We start from the raw sequence: 20009 nt of genomic DNA, 5'->3' as shown, positions 1-20009 counted from the left end.
GATGATGTTTGATTTTTACAAAGCTGATAAAAAATTAACAGAAGTATCAAAGTTTTGCAACTTTAGACTTGTTTTTGTAGCAAGCCTCTAGTTTTGGTTTCTGCTTTCCTAACAAGCATAAAAAGGGTGATTTTTTAAAATTTATTTAAACTTAACTGTCTGAACTGTATTGAGGCTTAAAGTTGCGCACATTAAGGAGTGAAGCTGTTTTGATTCACTTGTGCCGATAAAGGTTAACTGCAGCCTCACACTAACAGCAGGCGGACCATTTTAATCTTTTCAAAACAGCTTTGTTATGCAACGTGCATCCAGGCATAACTCCAGTTAAAAATTTTCCACCCAGCCATAATTTATCACTAGTTTGCTTCATGTTTGCTGCCACTGCTGCATCACAGACAGCAAAAGAAAATGGATTATTCTGCAAAAGTTTTATCTGCACTGTCGCAAATGACCACCATCATCTGCTGGTGCAGGTTTCTGTTATCCTCACATACGATGCTGGCTCTTTCTCAAGTCAGAAATCTAGACAAGTGGCTCCAAAAAAAAAACTGATCTGAGGGACAGAAATAATTAATACAGCTGCATAATTGACTTGAAACTTTGTGAATAGTTTTCAGTGTGTGGCATGTAGGTCCTGCTGCTCCAAATGGAGCCGCTGGTTTAAACAAATGAAGCCAAGTCCAAGTTTGTATTGTGCAGCTTTGTTGGAGCCAAAATGTAGCTATTATCATTTTTTTCTGCTAATTTCTTTGTCATAACTTTCTTACAGCCTTTCCTGTTGCTGCCTCCCAGCTTCAGTCTAAATCACAAACCTCTAACATCAACTTGTCAGAACACACACACAATGGGTGAGTATCAGTGACTGAACATCAGCCGTCACCTGCACTGCACAATCCCCACTTCCTGTCCGTGTCATAGTTGGAAGTGGTGGCACACCACAACCTGCCAGTTGTCATTCCATCTTTGGTGCACTCCATATAAGTCTTCTTCATATGAACGAAGGGAAACACACACGCCTCACCCTTGGTGGTCACTGCATAAAAATGCATAAACTTCTTCAACTACATTTATAAAATGTGATTAATACTTATAATAAATTAAGTACAATTAAGTCTCAATCAGCAGGATGTAAATTACTGTAAATAAGCCATTTGGTACAATAAGAGTTCAGGGTGGCTTTTGTATAATATTTTACTTTTTTAACTATTTATACTTCAGTCATTACACCATCCAGTGCATTTCTTTAATTTGAGGTAATGCCATGTTGGATTTCCGTGTCTTGCTGCACTCATGCAGAAGACACACAGTAACCAGTTTCACTTAATCTCATATTTTATTCACTGGATTTGATATTTGCATAATATTTCACTAATAATTTTATTTTCCATAAATCTTATTTTCATTTTTATTTTTTGTTGTATTTAGTAGCGCCGTGCCACAAAAAAAGTGTCATCTCAGGATATGAATCCCCTGACTGTGTGGCTGTCATGTAGTGATGTGACGCATTTACATTTGTCAGCCTCTGATGATGATTCAGTACCTAAAAAGGGAGCTACTATGGAAGTGGTTTGGCTACAAAAAAAGCACAATACTTTGCAAAAATATGCACAAAAACTGTTTCTGCTAAAGGTGGAAACCAACCGAGTTACACTCAATGAAGAATCGCTGGATGTGGTTGATAATCGGGTTCAATTTGACAGGAACAGGAAACACGATTATCAACCGCATCCAGCGATGCTTCATTGAGTGTAACTCGGTTGGTTGCACATCACCAGCTGCTGGGATCTCCTCCTCGTGTGCCTTCATGGCCTTTGAGTTTATTTGTATTTCCATTAACTGAGTTTTTAGTTAGCTATAATAACCTTGCTAACTACAGCAGACTGTACCTGGTGGGCAGGGATCTCCTCCACCATACTGCATCAGCACGGCCTGCTCTTCGTGTTTGAAGTCCATCGTCATGACTTTAGTGTTGCCAAACGATGATGCCAACTTGTCTGACCCGGAACCAGAAACCTGGCAGACTGCGCTCTGCTTACAAGCCGGCTCTGAAACCGAGTCGCAGATGTTGATGTGATACGTGCTCGAGTTCCCTATTACCTAGAACGCAGACACAGAACAAGAGACCCGTTGGTCAAAATGATTGAAGTTTTAAAAAAAATAAAATAAAAATTTACAGTATTTATTGAAAACTTTGAAAATTCTCAAAAAATACAGTGTAGCAAGTTTAAAAAGTTTCAGCCAATAAATAGGGGAGAAGTAGTCGAAGTTTCAACAATTTGTAAACAAACTGTTGTCTGAAGCATTTTTGTAGCACTTTGCACATTGAATACTCATACCAGGATTCAAATGAATCTGCTTAGAAATAAGGGATTCAAGGTAAACATGTACAGTATTTCTGCAAATTTTAAAAATAATTTTAACAGGAGTAGCAAGTTTAGCAAAAAGATGACGGGCAGCTCCGCCCACTGCCGCCTTGTTGACAGCGGGGCTAAAAATGAATACATTCTCCAATCTTCCTAAACTTCTACACACAGAACATTTCAATTAGAATAAAATGTAAAATAAAAATAAAAAAAACAGCACTGAAAAATAGACTCCCTCAGGTTAAAAAGTGTTCAGCATCATAGCTCACCCGGACTTCCCCGGAGAGCTTTGTCAGGTCAAAGGTGAAGTGGAGCTGCGAGTCTGTGAGCCGGCAGCCGCTGGTTTCGGTGGTATCTGGACAGACGATCGGAGTAGCCCACTCAAAGAAATAGACACAATCCTGCAGCCTCAGCATTTGTGGAGAGCCCTGGTCAGATATATTAACGTAAACAGGTGGTTAAAAAAATGTAAATAAAAACAGGATAAACAGTAAATATTCTTATTATAACGTGCTGCTGACCAGCTCCACGCCTCTCTGGCAGGTAAAGATGATGGTTGAAGTGTAGTTCTGTGCAGGGTTGCTGTCACACTGGGTGGAGCTGTGGTAGGTGATGGACACCTCGCCATTGTTGAGCTCTGGACCGCTGGTGGTCCGACCGATGTCCTTCAAGAGACAGAGAAGGACACAACAGGGGTTAATGTGAGAGTGCTGGAGGGACAGGACCAAAGACTGGAGCATAGCTCAGAAGATGTTGAGTCAAGCTGTATCTACATAATTGAAGTATGACCCAAACCTTTCTTACTTTCCATTATAACTACATTTCTTTATATATACACACATACACGCATATTATATCTAACAAAAATAACGTGTGTGTAAAAAGAATATCTGTTGATTCCCCCCCCCCCCTCCAAGAATCTGTTGGGCTCTAGTTTTAAGTTTGTTTTTTTTCTCTATATATTTATTGACCACTTTGGGTTGACAGAAAGAAGCTGATGGGCTGAAATGTTAGCAAAGAGTTGCTTTACTTTGTTTTCTGGAGAAAACACACAAGAACGGGAGAACCAACCAGGTTCAATCTGAGGTCGAAGTGCCAACTGCTGTTAAATAATGACCAACCTTATTTACAGAACACTACTCAGAGCCGTATTTCTGGCCACCCGATGAGTCTTATTCCAGGATTCGCTCTCCTTTTACCTGAATTGTATCTCCTTTGTGTCCTGGGCTGACATCAGTAGCATTTACTTGGCATGTTTATAATATACCCCACAAGCACAGGGAGAACATGCAAATACTTAATTAATTAATTTACTTTATTTTACTTTGTTATGCTGATGTTTTATCCCTGAAAAACCAGATTGAAGCTCAAGTTTATTTTTTCCTTTAGTCTGAGTGATGTCACTGCCCTGCTACAGCAGATCAATGCAAATAATCTTTTTTTATAAAACTGTGTAAAGAACAACAACATCTGTCAAAGTATATTACCACAGGTCCTCCATTATCTGGATCCATACAGACAGCAGCTCCAGGTGGACAGTTGACCCCGGGGATGGGGTTTAGAGGCTGACAGATGTTGATGTAGAAGTCTGGAGATTCATCACTTTGGTCGACCGCGTCATCTAAAACAGACACATGGCAACAGTTAAGCTGTTTGAATGAAGGCGATGAGTGACAAGGTTTGCTCTACAGGTACTCCCTATGTACTCAGAATCAAGTGACCTGGGTATATCTGCAGGTGTGAGGTGTAAAACTGACCTGTTGCTGTGTAGTATCCGCTGACATGAATCAGAGGAGTCAGGTCTATCAGAGCAGAGCCGTTCTGGACGGAACAAGTTACCTGATAAAGAAAAAGGAGAAAAATCAGTGGCATCTCTTTGTAGAGCCTTAAAAAATAATAAAACACTTGAACAGGAGTAGTACGTGTACAACTGTGTGCATCTTCTCTGTCTATACAGACAATTTTTGGCATCATCTGTGAGGTGAACAGCAAGCAGCCAGACAGCTGGTTACATCCCAGCACACACAAACATGTTGGAATCATTTATGATCTTAGTACATCGTCACTAAGGATAAATTTCATTTACTAAAAGCACCTTTTCCCCTGTGTTGGATGGGTCAGTCTTCTCTCACACAAACATACTTACAGACTGCTCACAGACCAGCGGTGTGTGGAAAGAGAAGTAGTGTGTGCAGGTTTCAGCATTGGAGTCGATCAGGACGGGCTCTTGGGGGGCTGAGCTCATGTTAGCCGGCCTGCATCAACACAAAAAAAATAATTCAGAGATTACCATCATCTATGGAGCATTAAAAATACTTATTACAATACTGTAAATACTTGTCATTAATTTAATATTGTATGAAAACCTGCTAACAAGCACTACTTCATCAATGAAGCTCCACCAACAGTTTTTTTTTTTCCTAGATTTCTTCCATATTTTAAAACCATCTCCCTGTTTTCTTATTTCTCCAGGAAACTCCCAATTTGTGTTACCAACAAACTATATTATGAATAACTGTAATAGCTACATCCATAGGCTGTCTGTGTTTGGTCAGAGACGTGTATGAATTACAGTCTACAAAATCCACCAACTACAGTTGTAGAGTGTTTGTGCAGCTATCCACACCACACAGATGCTCTCCATCTTTCTAGCTCAGCTGTTTTGCATCTTCAACATTTCAGCCCACGTTACTCTGAACAGTGAGAAGGTTAAAAACATCCATCCTTCCATTTCTGCCTATTCCAGCTGCCACAGGGTGAAGCAGAGTACACCCTGGTCAGGCTGCCAGTTTAATGGAGGCTTAACACAGAGAGGCAGAACCATTTACACCTATGGCAAATTTAGAATCACCGCTTCACCAAACCCCATGCATGTGTTTGGACTGCGGGAGGAAGCTGGAGAACCGCGAGAGAACCCACGCAGACACGGTGGAAACTCCACACAAAAAGGCCCAGTTTACAAGTTAGTTCTAAGAAGCTAAGGGAAAAATAAAATCAACTGCATTATAATATGCAAAAGTACCCTGCCTCTCGCCCTGTGACAGCTGGGATAGGCTCCAGCCCCCCCGCGACCCTTAACAGGATGTGCGGAAGCGAATGGATGGATGGATGGATGGATGCATTATAATATGCAAACGTATGCATCTAACGGAAGACTTTAAGTTTCAGTCTGCTGTACCTGAACAACACAGGTATGAGAAAAATGGGATCCCTGAGAACCTACAGCTCATAGTCTGCTGCATACACAAAACTATGGAGAAAACCAGCACGTTGGAGGAGACCGTACCTGCAGATGAAGTGGATGATGGTACTGTGCTTGAGGCTAGGGTTTGCTGGGCATGGACTTCCCTCTTCATACGTCAGCTCCAGAATGTGATCCTTGTACGAGAGCTTCTTGCTCACCTGACCACCACTGACCACAGTACTGCCTTTCTTAATGCACACGGCTATAACACACACAGAGATAATTTAGGAAGCTTTGAATGTAAAACACATATTGCACAAATTATATAAATAGCTGTAAGATCTGTTCCAACAATTGGACATTTATTTATTTTTAATTATTATTATCTTTTATTAGGACAGCAAAATATTCTAGTATTGAGCATTTTAACCAAACCATTATTCTCTCCCACTGTATTTGATGCTGGTTAAACATTTCTTAACAGCCATAATTATAACTGCAAATCCAAATCTTTGACTCTCAGGTAAAAGGTCTCCTTCGTTGCTCTGTGCTGCAGGTGACAAACAGTTCTCAGTGTTTCATGATCCATCTGAATGCGTAAGCAAGACTAAACAGTAACCAGAAGATAACTGAAGGAAGCAATCTCTCCTCTTATTTACAGTTTGGGTTTTAATCGCTATTTTATGGAACTGGAACCACGTGGCCCACGTTAAGACTTCAAACATTTTGGGAAGAGGTCGGGGCATCTGGGACCCGTGCAACTAAATATGTGACACCTGTGCTTAGAGCACCTTTGAGAACTACACTGGTTAAACAGCGACTCAAAATCATCCAGTTGCAGATGATTATGTAATATAATTTGCACATTCAACCGCAGTCACACTTTGATCCGATCACCGGAAAAGTGACTTCTGTGTGTGTACTCTTGCCAACTGTGACATAACACACAGATGAGAAATGATCTCCTAGTTTTGTTAGTCCACAGGCAGGCACAGCAGAATTATATAATATTAAAGAGAGCGATAACTGAATTACAGACTGAAGAAATATGTAAAACATATTAAATAAAAGCAAACTCCACTGCTGACCGTCTCTGGAGCTTGAAAAGAGGCGACTGGACTTCTTTTAAGTTTTTGAAGACGTTTCACCTCTTATCCAAGACAAGCCATCTGTGTCCACCGTGAACGACCATCACTGAACAGAGGTGGTGGCTTTCCACACCAGCTGTCAGCTACCTCCAATGTAGACTTGAGAACCCTTCCCAGGCACCTCAGCCCACACTCACACCCCACTTTAGGTGACCTCAATAGGTCCCTTGATAGAGTGGGGCAAGGTCTCTCAGTGGTTTCACCCAAAACCCCTGATGGTAATGACCCACGCCTTTTTTCACACCTTGGCTCATGTGATGATGCACGTGAACAACAGTGAGCCAACAACCACCTCGAGACTAGGGCTTAAGTACCCGTTTTCGAACAGAAGAAGCCGCTTGGATAAGATTTTAAAAAGTCTTCAAAAACTTTGTCCAGTCGCCTTTTTTCAGGCTCCAGTGACAACTGACTGAGAACCTACACAGACCCACTGCTGACTCTTCACAATTCATTAAATAATGCAAGTATAATTTCAGCTCCTGGGCATGCGATGTGGCTAAATTAACAACTCACTCATTGTAGTGACATACCAGTGTTAGGGCTGCAACCAGCGTTGTTCACAGGTCCGCAGATGTTCACGCGGAACATCTTCCCCTGGTCCTGATGATGGTGCACAGTGTAACCTCCTTCCTTCTTCAAGGGGCTCAGGTCAAATAAATGACCTGTGGCGGAGAAAAGTTCAGCACCTCTGAAAACGCCACTTTAGACGAACGGTCAAATGGTCAACTCAACTCGGGCATAAATATCGCCGCAATGTTGGGTTTTTAATGAATTCTTTGAACTGCTCACTTTCCAGGGCAGAATGACTGTACAGCAAATTTAAAGTCTTTAAAAATGAGTACACAAGTTTGAATTTATTTTGGATTATCTCTAATCCACACAGGGTCAAACCTATACATATAGGGTCCAAAGTATACATGCATCCAAACTAATATTTGGCTTGTTTAGCAAGCTGGACCTCAATCAGATGCTTTTGGTAGCCATCCACAAACTTCTGGCATATTTCTGGATGAATGTTTGACCGCTCCTCTTGGCAGAATCGGCAGAGTTCATTCAAATTGGTTGGTTTTCCTGGCATGGACCTGGCTTTTAAGCATAGTCCACAATTTTTCAGCAGGACTGATTTTGGGGCTTTGGGGAGAAAATCCAAAATAAATTCAAACCCAATCCTTGATTTTTAAAGAGTTTAAAGTTTGCCAAACAATCATTCCGTCCTGGAAAAAGAACAGTTAAAAAAATTAGACGCCCCAAATTGCTCTGAAATGCATGCCCATGATGGGTGTATGTAAACTTTTAACTGCAACAGTATTTGTATACTTCTGCATATCCTGACACACTATCAACACAATAAGAAGAGATCAGCAGGCAGAAGGAGGGCTAAAAAGGGAAAGCAGATGTCTGTTTATGCAGTCAATGTTAAATAAATTTTACCACATTTTCCTTTTTATTGTAATATTAGATCTGAGGACATAGGGTGCATTCCTGACCTGTAGCAGGATTGGTGACTCTGCAGTCGTCGTGCTGGGTGCTATTTAGAGGGCAGGCTGCAGCTGTTAGCCACAGGAAGTTGTACACACACTCCTCCACCACAGAGATCATAGTAGGCCGAGAATTCTATTTGGGGCATAAAAATACATGTTTTTATACTTTTACTTATGAAAATATATATAAAAAATAATTTTCTGATAATTTATACCCTATGGTGGAAATGCAGCGAGCCCCCTCCGGTGAGCTCGTACGCGCCCAGGTTAAACCCTACAAAGCCACTTGATGGCTAACAAACCTTTTACTGGATGCTTTACAACCTGACTGGCATCATACACTTTAGGCCTTGGACCTTTCGAGTCCAGTTCTTACCACTTTGTCTTTGTCACACTTGAAGCGGATGATGCTGGACTTGTTGCGTTGTCCATCTGGACAAGCGTGGCCGCTGGTGTACTGCAGCTGTAGGACATTTTTTTCCAATTTAAGACTGGAATGGACCTGCCCCAGACTCACATATTTATCTCCAACCTTCATGCATGATGCTGCAGTGGAGGGACAATTCCATGGACCTGTAAAAGCAAGAGCAGGATCAGCACGGGATTTAGGGCAGAATTATATTTAAATTCTAAACCAGAGCTGGATGTAATGCCATCACTGCAACCTTTATACTGACCCTTCTGCTTCACCAGCGTCCTGCAGACATTAATGTAATACTGATTATTCGTGTTCCCGGTGGAGAGCTCCACCTCCCAGTTCCCAGAGTCCATAGCCAGAGAGGAGAGGTCATATGACCGACCATGACCATCACTGACAACAAAACAGAAAAAGAAGAAAAAAAAAGAAAAAAAGGGGTTGGGTGAAAATTCTGTATTGTGGTCCTTTCTGTAAATGTTTACGTAAAATGTCTGGCACTAAGCAAGCAGTTTTTTCCAGGTTATTACAGATTAGGATCATTTTGTTGGTCTCAACATGTGTTTACAGCAGCAGCAGATTATATTTTTAAATAAACATTTTCAGGGGACAATGCATATTAATTAACATGAGCACTTAAATTCATCATGTAAACACAGTACCAGTCAAAAGTGTGCCTGTATGTTTTGGGGCACACAACCATCTAGAGCAAGAGTAACAGCCCCGTGGTACTGAACGCACCTTCTCGTCTAAATGCGGTCACCTCTGGCTCACTAAACCAAACATGGCGGCGACCACACGGCTAACACTCAGGCTTCAAATCCCAGTGCTGATAACAGTGGCAATGTCCATCTTTTATATACAGTCTGTGGTCTTTGCGCCACTTTTATACAGTGGTGTTGCTTAAAGTGTTCTGATTAACCTGGTTATGAAATTTTTAGCTACTTTCTAATTCAGTGTAGTTATACAACATTAAATTGTATGAGCTACACATAAACACCTATAAGAAAAGAGTTCAGGGAAATGAGAAAACCTGAAGAAAAAAAAAAGGGGAGGATGAAATAAGAGGTGATAAAAGAGGATTTACTTGTAGGAGCAGCTGGTGGTCTTGACTAGGATGCAGGCCAGTGCAGTGGGCCAGTTGAACAGATAGGTGCAGTCTGGAGTCTCCCGAATATACTCTGGTTCTCCCTGAAATAGTGAAATCACATCAATCACCACGTGATTGATATGACATGAAAAACAACCGTTTGACAATATGTGCAAAGAAACAAGTTAGACATCAACTATCTCCGATATTTTGTTGACCGTTGTCCAATGAATATTCATGACAAGTTTCAGAAGAAAATAAATAAGGGAGGAGCAGCCTTTGTGTGTGTGTGTGCGTTAAACTTACGGGATTCTTGTCAGGGTTGCAGGAGAAGTAGATCTCAGTAGATCTATTGTAGACTTTATGGCAGGTCTCTCCATCGGTGTAGTTCAGGATGATCTGGTCTCCCACATAAGTTAGAACCTGGTTTGTTATTCCTGCATTCACATGTGTGAAAACACACACACACATTAAAAAAAAAAAAACACAATAACACAACTTCTGTAAGAAATTCTGCCTTTCCATACCTGCGATCTTCTGAATGTCTTTGCCCACTTGGCAGGAGGAGACCGATTTGCTTGCATCTTTGTGGGTGCAAACATCCTTTTGGAGTGCGCCGCATATGGAAAGGTGATAACTGTACTGCGGCGTATTGATGGTGTAATCTTGACCCTTCAGGGAGCTCAGGTCAAACTCGTAGCCACTCTTGGGGTCACGAACTCGGCAGTGATCACCTGGGAGGGAAAGATTGGACAATTTATTGCACATTTCCATGGTGGCTCTATGATCAAATACTGAAATGTTCATATTTTTGCTTGTATATTTAATCTTAAATGACATTTTCTGTCTACTGTCACACATCCTTTTACCTTGGGACCTCCTGATAGGGCAGGCCTCAGATGTCCTCCAGATGAAGACGTATTCACAACCATCTTTACGGTCAAACATGGGAGAGCCCTTGAAGTAAACAGTCATGGACATATTAAAAATGTTTTTGTTGCTGCATGTCAAGCTGAACAGGCTGCATTCAAAAAAAACAAAGAGACCCTTCAAAATGTTACATTTATGCTATGCAAAATAAAAGCATTACTAATGTGAAATTCATAAATATATCAAAGGGAGAGGGAATTATTTTATGGTAATATGTTTTTGGCAACAAAGTAACAAACTGTAGCTTCCATTTAGTGCATTAATGCTACTGAAGACAGTACACATTTACTAAATTAACTTTTATCACTTATTAGAAACTGGAGCTGTTTTGTTTCATAAAGTGAACATTTTTTCTATCATCTGATCCACACAACTGTAATATCCATATATGTTACCAAAAAACAAAAAGTCTTCTTGTGATCACATGACTTGGTTAACTGAAGAATAAGTATCACTCACTGGGTTGTCGTCACACTGAAAGATGATGCGAGTCGAGTAGTGGGACGAAGAACCGCACTGGTCCCCGTTGTGGTACACGATGCTGATGGAGCCGTCTTCTGCCGCCTGCGGGCTGGACTGGACATATCCCAGGTTGTAACTTTTCCCATCAATGATACCGCAGGCGCCCGAGAGACCCACTGCAGAGAAGACAAAATGTTACATTCTGACCGTTTACCTGCATTTTTCCAATATTATTCCAAGTTATGCTTAGAATCTAATATACACACAAAAAAAGTCACACACTAATATTTTTGTTTAGCTTATGAAATAAAATTTATTATCATCCAGAGTTGAACACATTTTTTGGCAAGATCTTGTATTGATGATGGGAGATCATCAATACGAGCACATCCCAAACCTTCTGAACTCTGGTTGGAGGAGTATGCCGCATCATTTTTACACAAACGGCTTTTCCAGGACCACCGTATATGTCTGCCAGCATGGCTGTTTATGAGAAGCTTATTTTGCTGGAGTTAGTAACCAGTTAAATTGCATATTCATGTTAATTGTAAACGGTGATATCGATTTATCCCCAATGTGGTGGTGTCAGGAGTTCAACAACAAGCAACAAGAGAAGCCCAAACATTTACTACCTCTATTTTTATGTGGCACTTTTTTAAAATTGTATGATATCATGTATTTATTTTAACATCAAACCCATTATATCAGTCTGAATCTCTAAATTTCTCACCTGGACACTCATCGACAGGTGGGAGGGGTTTGCAGACATTGATATAAAATCTCCGTGATGTGACCGAATCCGTGTCTATGGGGATCCACGGGCTGTCATCTGCATGCCGGATCAGGTGACTCAGGTCATACTCATTACCATGTAAATCTAGAAGTGAAAAAAATATATATATTTAAGTACTTTAAACATTTAAAAATTCAACAACCCACCTCACTCTCCTTACATTTCTAATAAATGCTGACTTATTTCTGTGTGTGCGTACCTGTGATCGTGCAGTCAACTGGAGCAGGCATGCAAGCCAGAGAGGTGGAGAACTCGAAGAGGACATTGTGGTCGACGTGCTCAGGTGAAGTCCTCATGTCCTCTCGCACCAGTTTCAAAGAGCCAGGGTAAGAGTTTGGATCGCACACAAAATTAATCTGGAAGGTGTCCCGACTTCCTGATGAAGAAGCAAAACACGGAGGAAAGTTAAGAAAATGTGAAGCTAAACTAATATAGAATATAAATAAACTATATTTTTGTTATCCTCAATTTGTTTTTCTCAGTTTCTAGAGAGGTTATGCATGTTTTAATCAGTTTTTATTAGTTTCAGTATTAGCAGTTTGCCTCATTCTCTTACTCTTAACTGTACATCACCTTGTCAGCGTCTGTTATTTTAAATTGTGCTTTTAAATAAACTGCCGTGGCTTATTTTTAAAAGAACAGTTTTTACTTTTAATTTAGGTAATAAAATCTACTTTACAGCAGGAGGTGTGCAGCAGGTGCATTGCAGGCCCACTTGCAATTGTTTTGATTTGGCACAGATTTTATGTTAAATGCTCTTCCTGATGCAACCCTCCCTCTTATGCAGGCTTGGGACCAGAAGTGGGAGCACGCTGGCTTGTGACCCCCTTGCGGCTGTGTTTGTGTCTCCTCCTGGTCTCAAACCAGGAATCGTTAGCATGTAAGGCTAATGCATTAACCCCTACACCACAGAGGAATTCATAATTCCTTAATTTAACTGTTTTGATAAACTGTGAATTCCCCCCCACCCACAAGCTGAAGCTTGAATTCCACACCTTGTTCAACTAATGCTGGGCTTGATGAAAAATGGAGGTAAAATGCTTGTATTAACATATTTCCACCATGGAAGAGAACATCTTCTAGTGAGGTTAACTGCCATCTGACTCTTCCATAACAAAGGAATTAAGCACTGGGCTTATTTCAGTGGAGTAACTATTCCTAAAGATATCTGTGATCATTATTAATGTTGGTGAAAACATTATTTTTTAATGCCTGAACTGAACAGTGTGAACTGCAGTATTTAATTATTTTTTTAATCTTTTGTTTTATTGTTACCTGTTGGAATGTTAACAATTCCCTTGTATGTTAGTTGGAGGACGCCTTCAGTGGAAAACTGGAGGGTCTTCTCCACCCCCACGGGGCTAACGGGATGTCCATTCTCCAACTCACAGCCGGCCACAGCCTCCCCACATTTAGCTACATCTGCACAGATGTTCACCTGCAGGGAGGAGGGATGAGACTTTGTGAGAATGTGTGCACAACTTATTTTATGCTTTATTTCATACCATTAAATACCAGAAATTATCTTAATGACGCAACCTGTCATTAAGATAATTGAATATAGTCCAGCAGCACACATCTAATTCAAAGATTAAAGAATTTTAAAGAAAAAGAAAAGAAACAGTTAACTCAAGAGTAAGAAGAGAACTGCCTAACGAGGCAAAATAAGATTGTCACACTACTGTATATCAACCCTCATTATCACATGAAAAACCTTGACCTCCAGGAGTTGATCTCTGCATCATGTGTTGATATGGAGAATAATCATGGAAGGTTTCAACAGAGAGTCAGACAACCATTCACACTCACAGTCACACCTCTGGGCAATTTAGAATCACCAGTTAACTAACTGCATGTCTTTGGACTGTGGGAGGAAACCCACGCAGACACGGGGCGAGCATGCAAACTCCACACAGAGAGGCCCGGGCCAAGGTGGAATCAAACCCAGACCTTCTAGCTGTGAGGCAGCAGTGCTAACCACCATGCCACTGTGCTGCCTAATATGTTAAACTTTAATTAAATATGTTTTTAAAAAAAAATGCCAGTCACCACTAAATCCTGTTCTAATGGACGTCAGTGGTCCTCACATCTTTATTTTTTTGCTGGCTGTCTAAACATGTTGAGCTTTGCAAGCAGAACTATAGAGCTGTGCTGAAGTGTTAACATCAAATTATATATAATTATTATTTTAGATATAATATTCTGCATTAATAAAGTTGATCAACAGGCTCCAGCCCCCCGGCGACCCCGATTTTGCCCCTTCATGCAAGTCCAAATTCACACTCTATAAGGCCGACATGCTTAGTTCAGTTCATATTTACAACTATCTTTACAGGAATATGTTTTGCATAACACTGCAACGCTCTTTCAAACAATTTCATACAACACTTGAGAGCTATAACTTGGAAACATTAAGTCTGCTGGCAGAATACTGCCAGGAAGGTTTACCAGGAAGTCCTTGCCATTCCCACTTGTGTTGTATCCGGTCTTGGAAGCCAAAGGTAGAAGGTTGTACTCAAAGCCGGTATTGGGATCCTCCACAGCACAGCTCTGAGACATCAAAAAACACATTAAATTAATTTCAAAGTACTTCATTATGTTTACCACTGAATAAATTTCAATAAAAGGCAAATTAATATCGATGTCAGTACACTTGCATTGTTTGTGGTGGTACTGATGGCACAGGCCGCCCTGGTCTCCCACATAAAATTAGCAGTGCAGTTCTGGTACATCAGGAACCGCGGTCCCATAGACTGGACAGTGTGGAGCACAAACATAATTACACACAGAATCCCGCTGCATAAAATGAAGCAACCCAGAACTTTACTTACGAGAGTTCCTCTGGAGCACACCAGGTGGATGCGCGTCGTGTACGAGAGTTTCTGACCATATGACTCACAGGCAGAGCCGTCCGTGAACTCCAGCATGAGGTGGTCCCGTGCCTCGATGATCGGCCCTCGCTTTGAAATGCCCATGTTACTGATCGACACGACCTCCTCTGGAGAGCCCTGAGGAAAGGCAGGAGGAAACAGGCATAAAAATGTCAGAGACTTTCTTGTTCAAATGTTTATCATGAGCACGTCATTCCCAATTAGGGTGGTCATAATATAAAAGACTTATACACAAAAATGCAAATTATATTCCAAACAGCTTTGCTAAAAAAATTTAGTGGATCATATTTTCTGTCACTGTCTTGGTGGAATTTTGTTATTAAATTTTTGGTATGTGATTTTTCAGACCTTTCCATCTCTAAGAGGTGCACTAACCAATATAAAATAATTACTTATTTTGTCAAATTATTTAAACTATTTTTGTGTATCAGTTCGAGAACTAAAAACAGCCTAGCAAAATATTATCTAATGCTTCACAGTCAACTAGAGGGTTTTTTTTTTCAGATGCTCACTCGCATCTGACGTAGTTGACAACAGAGCTGCCATAAAAGGCTGTAGCTGTACGCTTGTCTGTGTTGCTGAAGTGCACCGCCTGGGTCTCCAGGCATAGTTTAGTTCACTGCTAAATATTCAGAGAACGGTTGAGCAGCGTGGTGCCACATTACTGATGTACGAGCACACAGCTTAGGTGACTGATTCAGGAGAGGTGTTTGGCTGTTACAGACCTGCTGGGTTACGTATTTCATCTCACAGACGGACGCATCGCGGTCACAGCCGTGTACAGGGCTGATGGGGCGACATACGTTGATGTAATACTTCTTCAGGTTTTTGGTGTCAGACATATCCATCGCCTGCCAGTTGGAGGTGGTACGCGACAGGCTGAAGGAGATCACAAAAGGTTCATGAGGAGGAAAGTAGACTGCATCCTGCGCTGCACTGAATGCGTGTTTACTTTGTTTTGACACTTATTTTTATGGTCTTTGTGCAAAAGTTGCTTTACCAATGTCTAAAATAATCTGCAGTGTTTTAATGGCATTACCTGGATAAGTCGTACTGGTCCAGTGTGCTGGGATCTGTCACCAAACACTCATGAGGTCTTTCAGGACATGCGTAGGAGGTATACCAGTGGAAGTTGTATGTGTACTGGTCTTCCAGCTTAATTGGAAAGGAAAAAAAAAAAAAGATTTTAACAAACAACTATGTTTATTCACACATCATACAGCAGAAATGAAAATAAGCTTTGTATTGAGGTTTAAAACAGTATAACGAGTACATCAGTCAGACACAGTTTAAACAATGAGAGGAAAGAGGAGAAGTTTACCTGGAATTCAGGTTTTCCCGGTCCAGCTTCTGGGTCACAGAGGAAAGAGATGACAGTGGATCTGAGGGTGTGCTCTTTGTTGTTGTACTGGGAGCCGTTACTGTAGATCAGCTGGATGACCCCGTTGTAGTACAACAAGCGGGAGTTTGCTTCCCCGAGACTCCAAGAACTAAAGACGAAAGGCGAGGAAAAAAACCGTGATTTCATTTAAGGAAGTCTTCATGTTCAGTTGAAGTGCTGTAGAACAGAATATAGACGAGTGTGGATCTTCTAGCCCGTAATCTTACTTTTCTTCCACCTGGCACGCTCCAGCCTTCTTAGGACATGTGGAAACGCTGACCGGACCGCAGACATTGATGTAGTACTTGTAGTGTCCACTGGTCAGGTTGTAGAAACCACCGTTAGGTTTGGAGAGGGGAGACAAGTCGAAAGAGAAGCCTGTGGAGCAGCAGAGGTTGGTTAGAGACGAGGATTTAAAGTAAAGAGGCAAAAAAAAAGGAACTCTCATCAGCAGCTGCAGTTTTTTTGCCCCTTTTTCCTCTCCCTGGTCTGCTGTCAGTCCAAGTATTATCTGAGAGGACAAACATTTAAACCAAACAATTCTCCACATTTTACAAGTGTGATGTTTTGCTGCTTCTCTCAGATGCTGATGTTTAACTCAATATATGTGCTGCTTTTTACCGTTTTCTGGTATTTCACAGACAAAACAATGAAGTGAGAGCATGAATGTGGCGATTCAAAGACAGTGGAAATTATTTTCAGGTGCTCTGAAAGTTATGTGATCAGACTTCCAAGTGAGACGCGAAGCATGCTGATCTCCCTGCTCGGTCTCAAGGAGAAACTTACATGTTTTACGCCTAAGAAATAACATTTTCCCTTCTTACAAATCTGCCATTAATTACTGCTTCTTTCTTCACTTTCATCCTTAAAATACCGATCAGTGGAAACCCACACACATTTGTGGGACTGTGTCATACCAGCTTGACGGTCCTCTACTATGCAGTTGTCTCCTTGCGTCTGCGAAAGGACGCAGGCGGCGGCCGTGTACCACTCCAACTCATAAACACACTCATCAGACGTGACACTAAGAAGGACGGGAGCACTCTGCAGATCTCCTGCAGGGAAATAAAGAAAAAAAAAATGGAAATGTAGGAGGACATGAGAATGATTCAAAATCTGAAAAAAGTAGCAGAAACAGAAAAAAAAAAAAAAAAACAAGCAGAAGAAGGTAAACAAACAAACAAACAAACCTGGTTTGCATTTGAGAGTCAGGATAGTTTGGATCCTTTTATTGTTTTGGATGCAAAAGTCTCCGTCAGTATACACCAGTCTGATGTCATTTCCTGTTTTAGTTTTCTGGGGAGAGGAGAGGAAGCTGCCCAGGCTGATGGTTTTGTTATCCTTACCTGGATCAGAGACAACAAATAATGCACACAGGTTATATTCACTGCAAGGAAAAAAAAACGAAGGAGGTTTGTCTCAATGTGTTCTTACTGTTGGGAAGAATGAATGAGGGCCGAGGGCCAACCCCCCCCAAATTCTCCCAACTTCTCTACAACCCCATGTCATTAAATATTTAATTATCAACCAAATGAGTCTTTAAAAATGCCCTCCTCGTGGATATTCTTACCCACGGCACAGATTGAGGCATCCATTGGACAACCGGCTGCACTTCCTGTGGGGATGACTTTGTGGCAAACGTTCAGGTAGTAGCGCGAGGTTGACTTTGAGGATTTAGCGTTCACCGCCTCCCAGTTCTCACCGCCCTCTGAAGCAAGGAAGAGGAAAAAAAAAGAGGCAACTGAAAGCACGGTACTAAACAGCTGCTATGCTGAGTAGATATGGCCACGACCAATTATATTTATATTAATTATAATAAGATCAACAGAGAGGGTACAGATCTTTAGGGTCACATAATGTAAATTACTGTGTGTAACCCTAAACAGAGACAAAATGTCCAAGAACAGCAGTTCTCAAAGTGAGGGTTAGAGACCCCCACAACACAATCAGGGTTTTCCTGCAGGTGTCTACCATAGAGGGTTTTGGCCTTTCACCAACAGAAGAGGAGGAAAGAAAATAAATCAATAGGATTATGAAAAAAAATATTCACATTAAATTTTTTTGACCGGTGTTTAAGTATTCAAGCAGACTGAGAAGCAGCTTTTAATCCGGAGCCATAACTGAACTGAACTCTGTGCTGTTAAATGGAAAGTGTGTGTGTGTGTGTGTGTGTGTGTGTGTGTGTGTGTGTGTGTGTGTGTGTTGGGGCTGGTCTCTTCTAATTTCATTATTGTGTTTTGCTAATTATTTTACTACTCAAACTTCCTACTACTTATTGTTGAGGCACCTGGAAGATCTGCATTTGAAAGGATTTGTGCAACTTGTGTGTCCAGATTCATTTCTATATGTGCACTTCTCATGCTTACTAATGGAATAAACGTTTAAACTGAGTTTAAATGTGTTAAACTCACCTGGATATCTTGTGAGGGGTGAAAGGTCATAGTGTTTGCTGCCATCTCTGACCTCACACAGCACATCCTCCTTCTCTTTGATGCAGGCAAACGCCGTCTCCCAGTTAAAATAATAAGTGCAGTCGGTTTCCCCGGCAAACTCTGGATTTCCTCGCCCACCGCTGGCTGTAAAAATGAAGACAGGAAACACGAAGGCTGCTGATAAAAGCTGAACCACTGACATGACTCCACCTTTGTAAAAAGCTTGTACACTTTTATAAATTATATAAGGGGATCCTTACAATCATTTATTCTTATTTTACATGATAATTTTTTTTTCTGTAAATATCAGAATTTTATTAGTGCTGTTTTGGACATTCTGTATATGGTTAATGTTGCTCAGACAAAATTTATGTCAGCGACAACTCGTTCACAAACTGGAGGTGAGAACTCCACCTACACGGAGATAAACTACACGTTATTATGATTTTCCTGGTACACTCTTTGGAGTTTGATCTCCTGACTGTTTATGTTGGTCTGTGCAATTTACTTTGTTTTACAAGGCAAAGAACTGAGCAACTCTTTTATAATACTGACATGTCTGCTCTAGTTCTTATACTACCACCAGGTGGTGCCCATGCAGAGAATATCAGTAACAGTGTGTGAGAATGACTTGTGTGTCTCACATGCATTCTCGTTGCACTCAAAGTTGATGATGGTCATTCTCTGAAAGCCGGAGGAGCATTTGCTCCCGTCTGGATAGATCAGAGTCAGATCTCCATCAGAATAACTGCAGAGGAGAAAAACAGCAAAGTGATGGGGGTTGGAAAGGAAAGAGTTAATCAATACCTCCATGTTCATGGATCACCGTCAGGACAATAAGTTAATACTTTTTGCTGATTTAGACAACTGAGACATCTCAAGGTGCTTCAAGCTCTAGATTTATATAGAAGTTCATTTAATCCAATTAGAAAGCTTTTATTTTCAGATGGTTAAAAATAGGATAAACACACAATACAGCTTCAATATTAAAATGATAATTTCACATTTTACCACATTATAAGAAAAAGAATTATGCATCATAATTTGAAGGAAGCATCTCTGACTGGTGAGTAGTAATCATGGACTTTGGTGCACGCAGGCACACGTACAAACACACACACAAACACACACACATACACACACACACACACACACTACCGTAATGTCTGGTTTTGATATCTTCCAGCTATCTTCTTCACATCTTGGGACTTCTTCACCTGGCAAGATGATACGGACACGTCCTCACCACATTCTTGGGTGGTGACTTTTCCACATACATTCAGGTAGTAGGTGTAGCTGTCAGTCCCGTCACTGGGCCCAGACTGTGCATAATATGGATGATCATTTGCTACAAACACAAGAAAGCATTTGAAAGTTTAGGTTAACATGTCTTTCTAATAATCCACATTAGGCATGCCAACAGGACCAACACTTAGAAT

The 20009-nt window shown here is 41.0% G+C and overlaps 1 protein-coding gene across 2 annotated transcripts in view; it reads right to left on the bottom strand.

Moving 5' to 3' along the window:
- The window catches only part of igf2r (insulin-like growth factor 2 receptor), a 46044-nt gene that overhangs the window by 7914 nt on the left and 18121 nt on the right, over positions 1-20009 (bottom strand). Inside the window, exons 9-41 of one of the 2 annotated variants that reach the window (XM_030721183.1) lie at positions 19729-19918; positions 19215-19318; positions 18550-18714; positions 17709-17846; positions 17329-17484; positions 17056-17193; positions 16366-16516; positions 16079-16247; positions 15797-15912; positions 15483-15636; positions 14698-14874; positions 14524-14619; positions 14315-14416; positions 13142-13304; positions 12066-12242; positions 11804-11950; positions 11071-11249; positions 10551-10638; positions 10209-10415; positions 9988-10118; positions 9679-9782; positions 8854-8987; positions 8553-8749; positions 8183-8309; positions 7226-7357; positions 5650-5809; positions 4510-4618; positions 4121-4202; positions 3851-3984; positions 2885-3028; positions 2633-2791; positions 1887-2097; positions 881-1033 (exon numbers count right to left, since the gene is read on the bottom strand). In XM_030721183.1, the coding sequence (XP_030577043.1) occupies positions 881-1033; positions 1887-2097; positions 2633-2791; positions 2885-3028; positions 3851-3984; positions 4121-4202; positions 4510-4618; positions 5650-5809; positions 7226-7357; positions 8183-8309; positions 8553-8749; positions 8854-8987; positions 9679-9782; positions 9988-10118; positions 10209-10415; positions 10551-10638; positions 11071-11249; positions 11804-11950; positions 12066-12242; positions 13142-13304; positions 14315-14416; positions 14524-14619; positions 14698-14874; positions 15483-15636; positions 15797-15912; positions 16079-16247; positions 16366-16516; positions 17056-17193; positions 17329-17484; positions 17709-17846; positions 18550-18714; positions 19215-19318; positions 19729-19918 (4794 nt within the window). The remainder of the gene's footprint in view (positions 1-880; positions 1034-1886; positions 2098-2632; positions 2792-2884; positions 3029-3850; positions 3985-4120; positions 4203-4509; positions 4619-5649; positions 5810-7225; positions 7358-8182; positions 8310-8552; positions 8750-8853; positions 8988-9678; positions 9783-9987; positions 10119-10208; positions 10416-10550; positions 10639-11070; positions 11250-11803; positions 11951-12065; positions 12243-13141; positions 13305-14314; positions 14417-14523; positions 14620-14697; positions 14875-15482; positions 15637-15796; positions 15913-16078; positions 16248-16365; positions 16517-17055; positions 17194-17328; positions 17485-17708; positions 17847-18549; positions 18715-19214; positions 19319-19728; positions 19919-20009) is intronic. The other variant, XM_030721184.1, reaches the window with a different exon arrangement.

This window comes from Archocentrus centrarchus, chromosome 24, assembly GCF_007364275.1.
Source record: "Archocentrus centrarchus isolate MPI-CPG fArcCen1 chromosome 24, fArcCen1, whole genome shotgun sequence".
Classification (NCBI taxonomy): Eukaryota; Metazoa; Chordata; class Actinopteri; order Cichliformes; family Cichlidae; genus Archocentrus; species Archocentrus centrarchus.
This window is presented reverse-complemented; position numbering and strand designations above follow the sequence as displayed.